The sequence below is a fragment of the Somniosus microcephalus genome, chromosome 13, assembly GCF_052327205.1.
Source record: "Somniosus microcephalus isolate GS21.2 chromosome 13, FLI_Smic_1.0, whole genome shotgun sequence".
Lineage (NCBI taxonomy): Eukaryota > Metazoa > Chordata > Chondrichthyes > Squaliformes > Somniosidae > Somniosus > Somniosus microcephalus.
Genome location: NC_140999.1, coordinates 171,657,995 through 171,674,592, shown reverse-complemented (window position 1 = coordinate 171,674,592; position 16,598 = coordinate 171,657,995). Strand labels below are relative to the sequence as shown.

Genomic DNA, 16,598 nt, shown 5'->3' with positions numbered 1-16,598 from the left:
CAAGGCCCCTTCAGGAAAATTATCTCATGTCCTGACGTTTCCAAAATGTTTTAATGTACCAACTCAGAGCAGAGTTCTGCATGTGTATGTAGAACCACAAACACTGAGCTCTCTCTTGGCCAGAGGAGTTAGATTCACAGCCAGACAGTATAAATTCACAGCTGCCAGCTGTAAGATCGGTAGCTACAGTCTAACCACAGCCTTAAACACCAACCATGAAACACGAGACTCCCGTGAGTTATTGATCATTTTTCATTTCAGAACATGTCCACTGCCCTGAAGCCCTTTTATTTTGGGGTCAGTTCAGTGGATGCTTGTTTGCACTTTCCACTTCAAGGAAAAATTCAGGCGTCACACCAAGGTGACAACTTCCTTCTTAAAAGTTTGCATATGACAGGTGATTGCTACATGCACAGGACAAGGTCTGATCGTGAAGTGACGATGAGCAAGTAATGAGAATTGCAGCAGATAGTTATAGACACAAACTGCCAAGCTGGTATATTTTAATCAGTTTTATGAATGCGAATAGCAAAACTTATGTGCTTTGTTTGCATTGCTAGCATTCTGGGTAAGGTGCTATCTACCAAATAACCCTGAACACTCTTCCTTAGAAGCTCAAGGATTGTTTCATTAATTTTCAGTTTGTTATGAAATTTCAGGGAAACAATATCTTTGATGCTTGGTCACGTGCATCATCACAAGATTGAGAATCCACGCTGTAAGTGCGGTGTTACACCAGTTGTTTAATAAAAGATTCTGGGTGAATGTACTTTTTTCCCCTAGAACATTTGCCATCCAAAGTGATTTCTATAATGGTTCATTTCAACCTCCCAAAACCACATCCTTTACCACCTAGAAGGACATGAGAACACCACCACCTCCAAGTTCCCCTTGGTGAGACCACACATCGAGTATTGTGTGCAGTTTTGGTCACCTTATCTGAGGAAGGATGTTCTTGCCATGGAGGGAGTGCAGCGAAGATTCACCAGACTGATACCTGGGATGGCAGGAATGACGTATGAGGAGAGATTGGGTTGACTGGGCTTATACTCGCTGGAGTTTAGAAGAATGAGAGGGGATCTCATTGAAACTTATAAAATTCTAACAGGACTGGACAGACTAGATGCTGGAAGCATGTTCCCGATGGTCGTGGATTCCAGAACCAGGGGTCACAGTCTAAGGATAAGGGGTAAGCCATTTAGGACAGAGATGAGGAGGAATTTCTTCACCCAGAGAGTGGTGAACCTGTGGAATTCTTTACCACAGAAGGCAGTTGAGGCCAATTCATTAACTATATTCAAGAAGGAGTTAGATATATTTCTTAAGGCTAAAGGGATTAAGGGATATGGGTAAAAGCAGGGACAGGGTACTGAGTTTGGATGATCAGCCATGATCTCATTGAATGGCGGAGCAGGCTCGAGGGGACGAATGGCCTACTCCTGCTCCTATCTTCTATGTTTCTATGTAAAGTCACACACCATCCTGACTTGGATATATATCACCGTTCCTCCGTCGTCGCTGGGTCAAATTTCTAGAACTCACTACCTAAAGCACTAACTCACTACCTAACAGCACTGTGGGAGCACCTTCACCATATGGACTGCAGCGGTTCAAGGCAGTGGCTCACCACCACCTTCTCCAGGACAATGAGGGATGGGCAATAAATGTAGGTCTTGCCAGTGACGCCCACAACCCAATTTAAAAAACCCATTTGGAGGAAAAATCAACGCCTGCTTGCAAATCAGCTCGCTTTAATACAGAAAGTAAAAATTGATCTGCGTTGTTTGTGTTGAGATTGCAGGGGTCAGTAATAGGCATAGGGCCACTTTAAGGTAGGTACAACTGAGCTGAGCTGAAAAAGTGAAGATGCAGTCGATGGGGTTTTATCACTCCGGGGAGTGTGTGTTCCATTTATAATCACATAGCAGATTTCCTGGTTTAATGTTCAGAGATGCCTTTCTACCCGCCCAACGTCTGCAACTTATAAAGTTTGACTCCGATTCTTTATCATGCAATCACCGAGCGCGATACTCAAATTTCAGCAAAATCGCACGAAATCCAAAGTACATCGACTCAGAACTGTGCACGAAACGTTTCCCCGTCCAACGGCTCGGCAAAGGCAGCGAGTGTTCACTGGAGACCACAAGCCATTATCAGACAGATTGGCAAAGTCCCTTGAGCTTGTGTTGCTGAAAGTGGAGGGGTGGAATTCATTCATTGCACCCTCGCCCCATTTTAGAAGATAATAAAACATAAAACAAATCCGACCTTGTTCACAGTCGGGGATTGTAACCAGGGATTAAGGCAGTGACTCTGCGAAAGCAGGTTGCAGATTGTAATTGGGACAAGCAGAGGAACATGTCACATAATTGTGTATTCCAATAGCCCCAAAGTTTTTTTTAATTCACATCCTGAGTATAGCCTGGGGCTTTAAAGGTGGGGGGCAATTCATGCCCCTTCCCTTCCACATTGAAGCCCCAATCATTTTATTTTGCATTAACTCTGAGGTTCCAGTCTGCACCATAACTGGAGCGGCGGTGCGGACTGGGGACTTGACCACCTCTGTGTTCTGGCTGTCAGCGGGGAGCCGCTCAGTGACACTGTGACTGGGCAGACTCTCTGACCTGTCCGCTCTCGGTGCACAGTCCCCTCCCGAACCGCTGCACTCCCAACTCGTCAATGACATTTTATTTTTACAATCCACGACTGCTGGCGTGACATCAAACCCCGCGTAAAAGAAAATCACTTTCCAGCTTCCTTTTTTTCACTCTCTCTCTCTCACCAGAAAATCTACAACCAAGGTCATTCAATATAAATAAAACACACAGCCGGGGAGATCTCGTTGCATGAAAAAAAAATCAGCCCGCAGTAACATCTTCACAAATATCTTGAGTGATGCCTATTGGTTCGTGGGGGCAGACTGGGATTTTTTTTTGGCAAAAACTTTGGACTGTTTTGCTCAGTGGGATTATATTTCTGCAAACACGTTTGCCTGCGGTTTCCCTCCCTTTAATAATCGCCCGTTAATAAGAAGGTTTTTGCACTGCAGCCGAGGGAGTCGCAGGCTTGCAGAGAGGGCGGTGCAGTCTGTGCAACAAGACGGAGGTGAAAACGAAGGCGGTTTCCCCCCCCCCCCCTTTGAAATCGGGAGCAGTGCTTGAAATGAATATGTGATTAGAAGAAGATCAAGAGATTGGCTTGTGCCCGAACGGTAGTGAGTGCTGCTGGCGAGCGAGGGTTTGGTGTCTGTGGATGGGAGGAGGAGGAGGAGGAGGAGGGAGAGGGTGGCTGCTCCCTCATTGGCAGCGCCGCTGTTTGGTGCAGGGGGGGGGGGATTGATTGGTGATATGCTAATGTCAGCGAGACGCCCACTTGCAGGAGTCGGCTGGTGGTGGAGGTGGAGGTAGAGGCGATCAGCGGTGACATATAGAGCCAGAGCCAATGGCTCATCAATCGCCTCTTGACCACCAGCCTCCCACATCTCAGCTCTGATCTGGCGTGTTGCATCTCACCAGGGGGGGGAAAGAAGACTATTATTTTTTTTTTACCCCCCTCCCTTTTTTCAGTGACACTGAGGTTTTTGGTGGACGGTCACTTTCACTGAACGTGTTTTTTTCTGCACCCAGGGACCTGCCGCTTTGCACCTTCTCGGGTCAGGCAAGAAAAGGGGGTTTGAGATCACTTGGAGGAACAGCAAAAAAGCTGTCACCATGTTGGAGAGCAGCCCGGGCTCTGCCCCTGTGCTGCTATCTGGTCTCTTGGTGCTGACCATCCTCACGCTCATCGATGCGAAGGGCAATTTTTACGCTCCTTACCGATATAACCTCTTTACCTCAGGATCAAGTCCCAGTCTGAAAGGAGCAGGACGAGTGACCGGGCGGCACAAGTGAGTTACTTTTAATTTGCTCAGAAACAAACCACAATTCTTATTCAAACCGTCTGCAATTTTAAGCCTCCGCATATCTGGTACCACTTTAAATGCGTGTGTACTTTGCAAAACTAAACGCGACGAAAACGTTAAGACAAATGTGCTTATGATTTTTTCCCAGCTTCTCTGAAAACGGGCAAAGCGTTATGTCCAGTAAAAATAGTTCTTGATTTTAAAAAAAACACTTAAGGATCGACATTTTGCACACCTTTTCGAGAAATAAATGCACTGGATTTGCTTATGACAAAACCTCATTCGGTCATCGTTATATATTCGATTTGTTAATGGGAATTTAGTTTCTGCATAGGTACAACGTTTAACTGGCACCCAGTTAAATGCAGCCTTGCTCCTGTAAATGGGCCAGTGTTTTTAAAAAAAGTACTTCTGATTTTTTTTTCTAGGAACTATTGTGCCTATATTGTGAAAAAGAATATCACTTGCACGATGCAAGACGGCACAGACACATATGTGAAAGCCGAGTATCACCAGTGTGCTTGGGGCCAGCTGAAGTGTCCGGGAGTGGTCATGTAAGTCTCAGCACCTCAAACGCTGCACCCACACATCACGAAGTAACACAGGAGGAGCCCTGGAGGAAATAGACAGCTAATTTGCAATTACACAGCTGGGGTTTCTGTATATTTGTTTTCAGTCTAGCGCTGTCCTGAACACAATAGACTTTTCAAGACCCTGTCACAGTTTAATGTACTATGCAGATTTATTTTGACGGGACCCTCCATCCATCCGGAAATAAGGGACATGTTTTAATCCAGGTCAAATCATTAATATGGGGAGGGGAACGATTGCATATTGGCTGACTTTTTAAGTGCACGTCTCCTTTAAACCCTCATTCACAAGTGATTTTCATGGTTTAAAAATAAATCTAGGATGGCTTCATGTGCACAAGCTTTAAATAAATGCTTTTGTGCCGCGTTCAATGGGAGATTGCGCCCGAGTGGGTTGAGCTGATTAAAACTTGATGGTTGAATGTTCCTGGCTTAATATTATTCAGTGTTTTCACATTCTGGGGAAATTAATACATTGAACTATTTTAAATAACCGAAATGTTTACTTACCTTGATATACACATTTGAGATAGTTGCCCTAAACTGACAAAAATAAACTGAAATAAGATTCTTGAACCGAGAAACTGCGCTGCTTAGGGTTATAATCGAGTAAACGGAGAGGAACTTTCTGAACAGTGGCGCTGTTGTGCCCTCTAGTGGCAAGGAACGGACCATCACGCGTCCGAATGTCCAGCAACCAACTCACAAAAGATGCCAGATATTTTTCATTGGCGGATTTCATGACATTAATATGATTTAGTACCACAATTACCCTATTTAAATGTCATTAAATTCAACTGGTAGCATCTTACAGATTGAATTTAACAAAGGCCCCACTCAAGACCGAACCCGAAAGAGTAAATGGTGCAACTTGGCACAGAATCATTTAAATCTGCTACAGTCAAAACATTCTTTTCATTGAATAAGGTGGAGTTTTCTAATGGTGTTCTTTAATTGGATACATGGCAGAGAGATGAGAGAAGCTGGGATTGTTCTCCTCAGAGCAGTTAAGGGGAGATTTTGTAAAATGTTCAAAATTGCGAGGGGTTTTCTTTAGACTAAATAAGGAGAAATTGTTTCCACTGGTGGGTGGGTCGGTAACCAGAGGACACAGATTTAAGATAATTGTCAAAAGAATCAGAGGGGCGATGAAGAGGATTTTTTAATGCAGCTTTTGTGTTACGTTCTGGAATGCACTGCCTGAAAGGGTGGTGGAAGCAGATTCAGTAGTAACTGTCAAAAGGGAATTGGATATATACTTGAAAAGGAAAAAAATTGCAGGGCTATGGGGAAAGGAAGGGAGGAGAGTGGGACTAATTGGATGGCTCTTTCAAAGAGCTGGCACAGGCATAGTGGGCCGAATGGCCTCCTGCCATGCTGCAAGATTCTATGGCTTGACACAAGAGGGAGCTATTATCTTCACGTGCATATTTTTAAGTAATGAAGGACACCAGTATGGTGACATTGTCAACGTATTGGTGTCCTTCCAATCGGTCAATGACACAATTTCCAGTTGAAGGGCAACAGTCGTGCTTATGCTGGAGACCTTAGACTGGTACCAGGAGCAAAGCAATGGAAGATCTGCCAGGTATCAGGGCAATCGCTGAATTAAATACACAGCATCAGAAACAAATGTGTGTTTGGGAAGCTGTTTCATATTAGGTCATCGTTTTGACCAGGTTTTGTTACTAGAACAGCATCTTCCAAAAACTCAGAGCAGATGCTCCCAGGAACCCCAAAGAATGAAGGGCAGCTGCTGTTCAAAAGCAGGTTAGCTACCAGTGAAAGTTGTGCTGCAGATGTTACATCTGCTGCAGCAGAAATTTGTACAATGTGTTGTCTAGTTCAAAGGTTTTTCTGACTTAAACAATAATGCAAACAAAGAATTAGTCATGTCAGATGCCATCAACAATGCAGTAACATGCGTCTTAATAGGAGTAATTTCATATTTCTGTTCATACCAAAGAATAGCGTCTACCATGGCGATGGTATCAATCAAGGTTATAGTAGCTTATAATCATTTTACCATGTCTTGGTATCAGCCAGGGAAGCCTGCTTATGGGGAAAAAAACTTTGTGCCTTATACTACCATTCACATTTTATTTTTGCAGTTCATTTTTTTTGGAGCAGAAGTTGATTATTGGTAATGTGTGCTTGGTGCAGTTACTCTGCTGACCACCCGGATTCCAGTTAATGCAGCAACTGGCAGCAGAGAGGAGTGGTCAATTGCGTAACTACACAAACTGTGTGTTTCTTGGATCACTCTTTGCTGCCAAAATGAAAGATTATCTGAAGTTAAATATCTTTAAATCTGATTAAATAAGGAATGGAATATTTTTACATCTCGAGTAGCGAGTAGAATTTGCGCTCTTGATAGAGTGAAGGGAAAATCCAGTGATAAGTCATTTCTTTCTTGGCACAGCACCGGTGGAGGCCTGGGAGCAGGTCATTCACCAGCCTTCTTGCCTAAAGTTGGCATATGAGCTGGAGCTAGCAGAGAGATAATATAAACTGAAAGAAAACAATAGGACATCAGAAGCAGGCTTCTCTGACTGATAACCAGACAAGGGGAAATGATTATAATTCAGCCCTACATCAGTTAAGTGTAGACTGATCATTGTGAAGAGATATCAAATTGTCAGCAGTTCTGATTTTATTGCCTCTTTTACTCAAACTACTGGCTGACTTGGAATGTTTGGATTATCATAGCAACAAGAGTGCATTACGACTCCATTCTGTCTTCAACAAAAAAATAATCTGAGCAGATTAGTGACTGACATGAATCTTGTCATTCATGTGAAAATGACTTATGTAATAATACTGGGCGGCCTGCTGGTGGCGCTGTCCAGGGAGAGTATAAATACTCGGGCATGGGCCCAGCTTGTGCAGGACATTCTTTAACAGGAACTAGTGAAGGACACAACTAGATCTCCATGTTGAAAAACAGTTGATTAAAGCCTTGTTTAATGCTCAGACCAAGTGCCTAGTCGTTTTCTTACGTCAGTGACCACAGCATTAGACTGTTGGTAACCTTTCCAAGAAATTGGGTCACTTTGAACCTTAACATCACCACAGGAGCATCCAAAGTAATTACTCACTTCAGTCCACAATTATGGGTCTTAACAAATCTTCCCAAAGATTTTACCAATGGGTCAATTAACTTCAAAGAATTATTCCAGAAAAAAAAATCAGCTATTCCAGACACTAGCTATTACTGAAGTTAGGCTGTCCCTTCAAGGCAATGCTGAGAAGGTGCTGAGTTAAAGGATGGTCCTGTCTGCCTGTTCAGATGGACGGAAAAGGTCCCAGGACAGTATTTGAAAAAGAGCAGAGTTATTTTAAGGTCATTCCTCCCTCAACCAACACTACCAAAAACTGGTTAACAGGTCATTGATTTACTGACAATTTGCACAAATTGACTGCTGTATTTTCATATATGATTACAACTAACAAATTACTTTTGAAGCGCAAAGTGCATTGTGATATCATGGGGATGTGAAAGGCACTACACAAATGCAAATTCTTTCTTACTGTGGTTTCACTTACAAATGAGTTGAAATGAAAACATGAGATTTGATTGAATTGTAAAACTATCTGAGGGTGAGATAGTATATTTAACAATGTGAATCATATACCTGTACAAAAAGCTAGACTACCTTAGCTTCAAAACACCTACAGATTCAACCACTGTTATTCAATGCAAAGTCTCACCATCATAAAATATACCATTATAAAAAGTACAATATTAGTACATCTTGTAAATGTGTCACATCAACAGAATCACTTACTGCTAAATCTCTAACTGCAGGAAAAATAACTCAAAATATCTTTTGTCATCTATGATTGAAGTTGAAATGATTACTAAAAGAGTGGCACAGATCTATTGTATTAAGAACAATGTTTCGACATGCAAATATGCATTACATAAATATCAGACTACACACTATTATGAAGGTTAAAACAATCAATTTTGATTTTGACTAAATATTAAATAGAAGGTACTCAGTCAGAAGTAACATGGAAAGTCAGGTGCAGGTCCAGTGTTGTAACATAACCTGGCTCTCATCTGTTCTCTTTGCTGTGTTCTGTGACAAGCACGGTATATGCTTAATTTTAATGAAAAACATACTGCTGGATTTAACGGGCTATTTTTAGTTGTTGGAATCAATTTGCAGACAGCTGAGCAGCCTGTATGACTTTGAACCTCAATCGAATGCTGAAATCTACTTCCCAGCTGTCATTTAATTTAGATTTAATAACATCATTTGAAAATCCGGAGTTATGTTCAAAGCTGATTAAGGACACTCGGGCCCAAGATACTCTTGCAAGTGAAAGGGCCTCAACCAATCACTTCCTTCTGTACGTCAGCAACAACGTGCTTTGTTACAATATGAATCCAGGTAGTTAATTTTGAAAACTGCAACAAAAAAAAAACATGAAAAACAACAAGGCAGCAGCTTAAAGAGTAGCAAAAAGGGTGATTCAGTGCTAATAATTAGCTCTATCTTTATGGTACTAGGGTATTGAGGATAGTGGGCTGATTGAATTAAAGAACGCAACCTGCGAATTTGAACCCAGGAATAGCTCTTAGTATATGTTCCATTGAGACCACATTCAATTTGGCTCCAAACTCTCATAAGAACATAAGAATTAGGAGCAGGAGTAGGCCATACGGCCCCTTCGAGCCTGCTCCGCCATTCAATAAGATCATGGCTGATCTTCAAACTCAACTCCACTTTCCTGCCCGATCTCCATATCCCTCGATTCCCCTAGAGTCCAAAATTCTATCGATCTCAGCCTTGAATATACTCAAGAAAAAGAAACCTTCATCTTAACCTAGATTCTATCAAGCCCAGGTGCCAGAAAGAAAGAAAAAGTACTGTGACATCTTGCATATCTACAGCCTTGCCTCAGCCAGTAAAGCTTTGTACTGTTGAAAATTCAAAGTAAACAGTAGGAACATGGGAACAGGAGGAGGCCATTCAGCCCTTCGAGCCTGTTACGCCATTCAACGAGATCATGACTGATCTGCAACCTAACTCCGTCTACCCGCCTTTGGCCCATATCCCTTAATACCTTTGGTTAACAAAAAGCTAGCAATCTCCGATTTAAAATCAGCAATTGATCTAGCATCAACTGCGGTTTGTGGAAGAGAGTTCCAAACTTCTACCACCCTTTGTGTGTAGAAGTGTTTCCTAATTTCACTCCTGAAAGGTCTGGCTCTAATTGTTAGACTGCCCCCCGTCCTAGAATCCCCAACCAGCGGAAATATTTTCTCTCTATCTACCCTATCTGTTCCTCTTAATATCCTGAAAACTTCGATCAGATCACCCCTTAACCTTCTAAATTCTAGGGAATACAACCCTAATTTGTGTAATCTCTCCTCGTAACTTAACCCTTGGGAGTCCGGGTATCATTCTGGTAAACCTACGCAGTAAATGACTGAATTAAGAAATCAGGATCAAGTTACTTTTATGCTTGGTGTCACACCATTATAAACGACTGTCATATTGAAAAGTGTATGGTTTGTTTAACGATTTTTCTTAACTTTCAAACTGTAAATAACTGTTTATTGATTGAAAAATAATCATTTCTTCACACAGGTATCGGACCTTTTTCAAACCTAAATATAAAATTGGATACAAGACTGTTACAGAGTTAGAATGGAGATGTTGTCCAGGATATTCTGGTGATGCGTGCCAGGAAGGTCCTACAGGACTGCCTGAACTTGTACCATCACACCCTGGACCCAGAAAAGGTTATTATGGTAAGTTTTAATGTCATCAGGGATTTTTGTCTCTGTGTTTGATAAGAGGTATAGTGCTTTATATATATATGTTTGGATTCTGAGGCTACTTGAAACTTGTACGGTGTCGGAACAATCTGATCTTTTCATACTGTGAAGTAACATTTTTTCATTAATTTGCAATAATCTTAAAGTACTCTCATTTATGCAGAAGGACTCCCATTTATACAGCGCCTTTCATGACCTCGGGATCTCTCAAAGCACTTTACAACCAATGAAGTACTTTTGAAGTGTTGTCACTGTTGTAATGTAGATGATGAGACAGCCAACTTGCGCACAGCAAGATCCCACAAACAGCAATGAGATAAATAGCCAGATAATTTTTTTAGTCATGTTGGTTGAGGGATAAATATTAGCCCAGGACACCGGGAAGAACTCCCCTGCTCTTCTTTCAGTAGTGGCTGTGGGATCTTTTACGTCCACCTAAGAGGGCAGTCTGGACCCTCGGTTTAACGTCTCATCCGAAGGATGGCCCCTCCAACAGTGCAACGGTCCCTCAGTACTGCCCCTCCGACAGTGCAGCACTCTCTCAGTACTGCCCCTCCGACAGTGCAGCGTTCCCTCAGTACTGCCCCTCCGACAGTGCAGCGTTCCCTCAGTACTGCCCCTCCGACAGTGCAGCATTCCCTCAGTACTGCCCCTCCGACAGTGCAGCACTCCCTCAGTACTGCCCCTCCGACAATACAACACTCCCTCAGTACTGCCCCTCCGACAGTGCAGCACTCCCTCAGTACTGCCCCTCCGACATTGCAGCACTCCCTCAGTACTGCCCCTCCGACAATGCAGCATTCCCTCAGTGCTGCCCCTCCGACAATGCAGCGTTCCCTCAGTGCTGCCCCTCCGACAATGCAGCGTTCCCTCAGTGCTGCCCCTCCGACAATGCAGCGTTCCCTCAGTGCTGCCCCTCCAACAATGCAGCGTTCCCTCAGTACTGCCCCTCTGACAATGCAGCACTCCCTCAGTGCTGCCCCTCCGACAATGCAACACTCCCTCAGTGCTGCCCCTCCGACAATGCCGCATTCCCTCAGGGCTGCCCCTCCGACAATGCAGCGTTCCCTCAGTGCTGCCCCTCCGACAATGCAGCGTTCCCTCAGTGCTGCCCCTCCGACAATGCAGCACTCTTAAAGCAAGACAACCTTGTAAACATATAAAGTAAGCAACTGAGATTTGGTTCTTCAATTCAGGAGTGTCCAAACTACAACTATGGACAATCCAGTCTAATTGGCTCTGGCTACACACTTTCTATTTATATATCTTACTTGTTAATTTAAATTTTTTGGGGCTTGAAGGTTTGAAAAGGGCTCTTTTCAATGTTGATTGCTCAGTGGTGGATAATTCCAGACTCAGAACCCCAAGTTCTGCAGCTCTAGTATCCACAGGATGGGATACGTACTCTCTAATGGGAGCATTCACTGAAACTTTGGCCTGGAATTTCCTACAATGGTGTAACGGCAAGTTCGGCCAAAATCTATGCTAAAATTCACTTGTGAAATTTCCTGAGAATCTCATTTAGAATACGATGGAATGTAAAAAAACGGCATAAACCAAACGGCAATCCGCGTTAATTGGGGCTTGAGGAAAGTGCGTAACTTGCGCTATATATATTCGTTCTTGAAGTCCTTTATGCATGAAAATTAAAATTTGTAGTCATCAAGCCATCCTTTATGTACATTAGGCACATTAATTAGCATGTCTAAGAAAATATAATCGTGAAAGCTTTTCAAGTAACTCATTCTGATGCCGTAAAAATGCATTCAGAAATACAGTGCAGGCCTCAGTGATGAGAAATTTTTAAAAAATGATTTAAAAATTAATTAAACGCAAGAAATATGACTTTAGGTCCTGCTGCTCCTAAAATTTTAGGCATAAATTTACAGACCATTCAGAACTGGCATAGATGCAGGAAACTTGGATTCTTCGATCTTTTGCGTGATGGGGCAGAGCAGCATTGAAGAGCGGCAGAGGGTTTCGGCAGAGGTTCTGTTGATTCAGTGCAAAAGATCGAGGAAACTCGTAACAGCGTAAAAAGCATGCTTGAGCCACAGGCCCAAATATCCTCGACCTTTTGCACTGCAAATCAGCATGTACGCCATATTTACGCCGTTGTTTCTGCAAATTTTAAGGAAACTCCGGGCCATTATGTGCAGCGCAGGAAACTCCACATTATGCACTAAATAACGAATCCAATAAGACAAAAAGTGTGGTCAGTTCTGCTTTCATTGGCGAGAACATTAAGAATGAATAGCCGTACTTGACTATTCGTCAACGTCTCCAGAACTCTTCAGCAGTTTCCCCCTCAAAAAAAATGTTGCAGATGAAACACTCTGATTCTATTCGATTTTTGTGGTGTAGCACTTAAATGCATTTTGGACGGGATAGTGGAAATTTGAGGGGTAACATTGGTCTTGGGCGGTCACGCAGAATGCACAATAGCGAATCGGCAGCCCATTTTACACATTACTTTTCCAAGTCAATCGAAAAGCAAACGGGTGGCATGTAAAACAGGCAGAGTGCCAATTCGCTATCGCCCATTTCGCACTGCTGCCCAAGAGTAATTTCACCCCCTTGGTTCTTTCCAGGTTAAAACTTTTAACCACCACATCTTTTATAGAAAAATGTTTTTACTTGTAGTTTTGTTATGGTAATGCAGGCATCTCACAATTATGAAGCATTAAGCACTGCACACAAGCCACCCAAAAGTTCAAAGCTGTGAAGGCCATGTGTGTAAACTCATTTGTGGAAGAATCTGCCCTGCAGTAACAAGAAGACTTTTACAATTCCATTGCCAGATTATCCAACTCCATTGCCAGATTATCCAACTCCATGGTTTAATTTCCGTGTCCAAACAAATAATCAGAACTAAAAGTTCTAATGTCCGATTATAAGTTTAGAATGTAAAAAGGATGTTCTCTACTGCCAGGTTAAGCCGTTCCAAGGAATACTTGGGATTTTTTTGTAAAAACAGCTGTGTGAAACAGATACTTTCTGATTTGATTCTGTTATTATAGAAGGTCCCAACTCATTTACTGTCTTACCCTGGAGTATCTATTTATATAAAAGTTTTTGAGGCCAGACATCACACTTTAAAGTGTCAAAAATATAAAGAAAGAGGGGGGAAAAAAGGACTTTTCTTTTCTGACTCAGAGCTGAAAATGTACAAGCACCTGGCAATCTAAAAACTTTCCTCAACAGTAATTGACTGACCTCAGGACCTCCTTGGATCCCTTCTTGGCTCAATAGTGGCCTTAAAAGGACAGGCCAGGTTAGCAGCTCATCATAATTGTCTTCCAGATCATTTGTGATCAACACCATGGGAAATAACCTCAATACTTACAAAAGTATTCTTCATTTATGTCACTTAGCTTGGTTTAGAGTACAGGACCTGACCTTTATGGAACATGGCATATAAACCACAGGTCCTTGTATGAATGACTCTACCAAGAGTGAATATGAAATAGAGATACAATTATTTGATAACATTTTGATCCCAATTTAGACTTTATTTGTATAATCCATTAATTTTGCAATATTTGTCCTTCCTAGGTCCCAAAGCTCCGGATATATATGGAGAACGAATAGACCGTTTGGAAGATGAAATGCGACGTTTTTCCCAATCATTTGAGAGACTCCAATCCATGGTGAGTGGGATCAGTGACAGTCTCAGGCTATCAATTCAGGAAGACACCAATAAAATGATTGTATCATTGCTGAATAATCTAAAATACCCAGATGCTGCAGTAGGCTTTGGATATATAACTGATGGCCTGGAAAACTTAGGTAAAGGAGAACCAGCATACCCACCAGCAATGGGAGACTTGGTAGCCAAAGTGACGGAGGTTAAGGATGTCTTGAAAACAAAGAGTGACTTGCTTGATGAAGTTCATGGGATGGTGATTGGCCACGATGGCCAACTCAGGCAACTTCTGGAGGCTAGTAGACCACCTTCACCTTTGGCAACTGTGGATTTCCTAGATAGTTACATAGATAACAAGCTCACCAAGTTCAGAGCAGACCTACTAGATGGCTTTGAAAACAAATTCACAGATGTACAAACTGTCTGTGATTATAAGGTAAACCTGGTCCAACAGCAGTGTGAGGAGCAGAAGAACATAAACCAAAGACTTCAAGAAACAATAGATGGGAAAGAATCTGATCTAAAAAGGGAGATTAATAACTTACAAACTCAAATTGATGGATTGGCAGTAACTGAACATTGCTGTGACGCTGTTAAGTACCTGACAAAAAAAATGAATGCCCTGGAACAGAACCTTAAAGAAATCTCAGACTATCAAAGGTCATTAACAACCCGGTTTGAGAGTGAACAGCCACAATTCTCCACTATTCATGTAGAAAATGTTTATGATAGTAGGCTGGACGACATTGAGGCTAAAATCAATGCAACGGAGAGGAACTTGGAAGAAAATTGTCTGACCATAGAAAACAACATGAAGGGACATCTTGGTACTGAGCTGGATGGTATGAAGACTCTCCTGCACGATAAGCTAAAGGACATCGAGGGCCGGGTTAGCATTATCGTTGAGGAGTTAAGCAATGTAACTGTACCTGCCAACCTAGAGGGAGAAGTAATCCCAATGCTGGAAACAGAGCTTGCCACTATTAAAAAGCAAACTAATGAAGGTCTAGATAATTTGGAGGGAAGACTAATAGCTTTGGAGAATCTGTGTACTGCAGGTTGTACCTCAATTATTGGTGATATTGAAACTCTCAGAACAGATATTGATGATTGCCAGAAAAACTGCCAAGAGATTGTGACAAAACTAGATAAGAACGCTGGTCTCCTCAATAAACTTAACTACTCTATGTTTGAAATACATAGAAAAATTAAAGAGGAAGAAGAATCCAGTGCAGTGCAGGGAGAAATTACTTTACTAAAGATCAACATCAACTCTGTTAACAGAACACTAAAAGGGATTAAAGATTCTGTCAGCAAATATGCTGATGAGTTTGCATTTGCCAATTCAACCTGGGATGAACATGAGCGCAAAATGACAGATGAAGTCCATCTGATCCAACAGATCGTGAACAGCCAAGGTTCCCAGCTCATGTTTAATGACAAGCGTGTCCATGAACTCAAAGGCGATCTGCAACGAATTAACCATAGGATAATGACAGACCTCCACAACTGCAAGCACAATGCTCAAGATATCCAGAAGGAAGTGTCGCAAGTTGACAGACGGGTAGCTGGGATGGAGAGTCTGTGCAGTAAACTCAGTGCAGTATCAAACAGCCTGGATTATATTAAGGATGGTTTGGATAATCATGCCGGTGATCTGTGGAGTTACTTAGACCAAATGAATGGAACCCTTGTGATACACAGTCAAGACATCATTGGTCTGAAAGATTCAGTCCGTGAATGCAATACCAGGATTACAGGCATTGGAGATCGAACATTAGATGGTAAGCATCATGAATGCTGTACCTTCACCACAGCTATTAATACAAAATTTACAAATCGGATTTAGAATATCCAATTCAAAAACCTCATATAGTCCTTTTTAGGAATTTGGAACAAATCCAGTTACATCCCAATATTCTTACTGTCTTTATTATGAAATAAGAGTGCACAATGCAGTGAAAAACATCGAGACAATTATTCATTGCACACAGCATTGATGCTGTCAATCAATTATACGGCAGTAATCTAGAGAATAGGGTTTAGACAGGATCATAAATCGCAAAGGTGAAATTCAGTTTGTTTGATCGTCCGTCGAATCCTGTAACTAGACTGCGGCCTTAAATCCACTTATAAGAATTTGGTTTCTAATACATAACAATTTACATGAGTTTTAAGAACAAAATCTTAACTTTTTTTTTAAAGTTGAACTGAGGGTGGTGGGCGGCTGGCGAGAGAGACTTTTCCCGCTATGAATGAGAGTCTAGAACCATGGCTCACAGTCTCAGGAGAAGGAGTCAGCCATTTAGGACTGAGATGAGGAGAAATTTCTTCACTCAGAGGGTTGTGAATCTTTGGAATTCTCTGCCCCAGAGGGCTGTGGATGCTCAGACATTGAGTATACTCAAGACAGAGATCGATAGATTTTAGGACACTAAGTGAATCAAGGGATATGGGGATAGTGCAGGAAAGTGGAGTTGAGGTAGAAGATCAGCCATGATTTTATTGAATGGCGGAGCAGGCTCAAGGGGCCATGTGACCTACTCCTGCTCCTATTTCTTATGTTATGTTCTTATGAATGCTTAATGATAAAGGCATTGTGGAACCCTTATCCTGGAATGTTACTTTAAAGGTAAAATTTCACTGCAAGTTTAGCATTGGTGCGAA

At 42.1% G+C, this 16,598-nt stretch overlaps 1 protein-coding gene across 1 annotated transcript in view; it reads left to right on the top strand.

Moving 5' to 3' along the window:
• Positions 1-3,311: 3,311 nt before the first annotated feature.
• Positions 3,312-16,598, top strand: part of emilin3b (elastin microfibril interfacer 3b) — a 45,530-nt gene continuing 32,243 nt past the window's right edge. The window contains exons 1-4 of the mRNA XM_086005595.1: positions 3,312-3,886; positions 4,330-4,455; positions 10,095-10,258; positions 13,841-15,715. Coding sequence (XP_085861721.1) covers positions 3,711-3,886; positions 4,330-4,455; positions 10,095-10,258; positions 13,841-15,715 — 2,341 coding nt within the window. The 5' untranslated portion in view covers positions 3,312-3,710. The remainder of the gene's footprint in view (positions 3,887-4,329; positions 4,456-10,094; positions 10,259-13,840; positions 15,716-16,598) is intronic.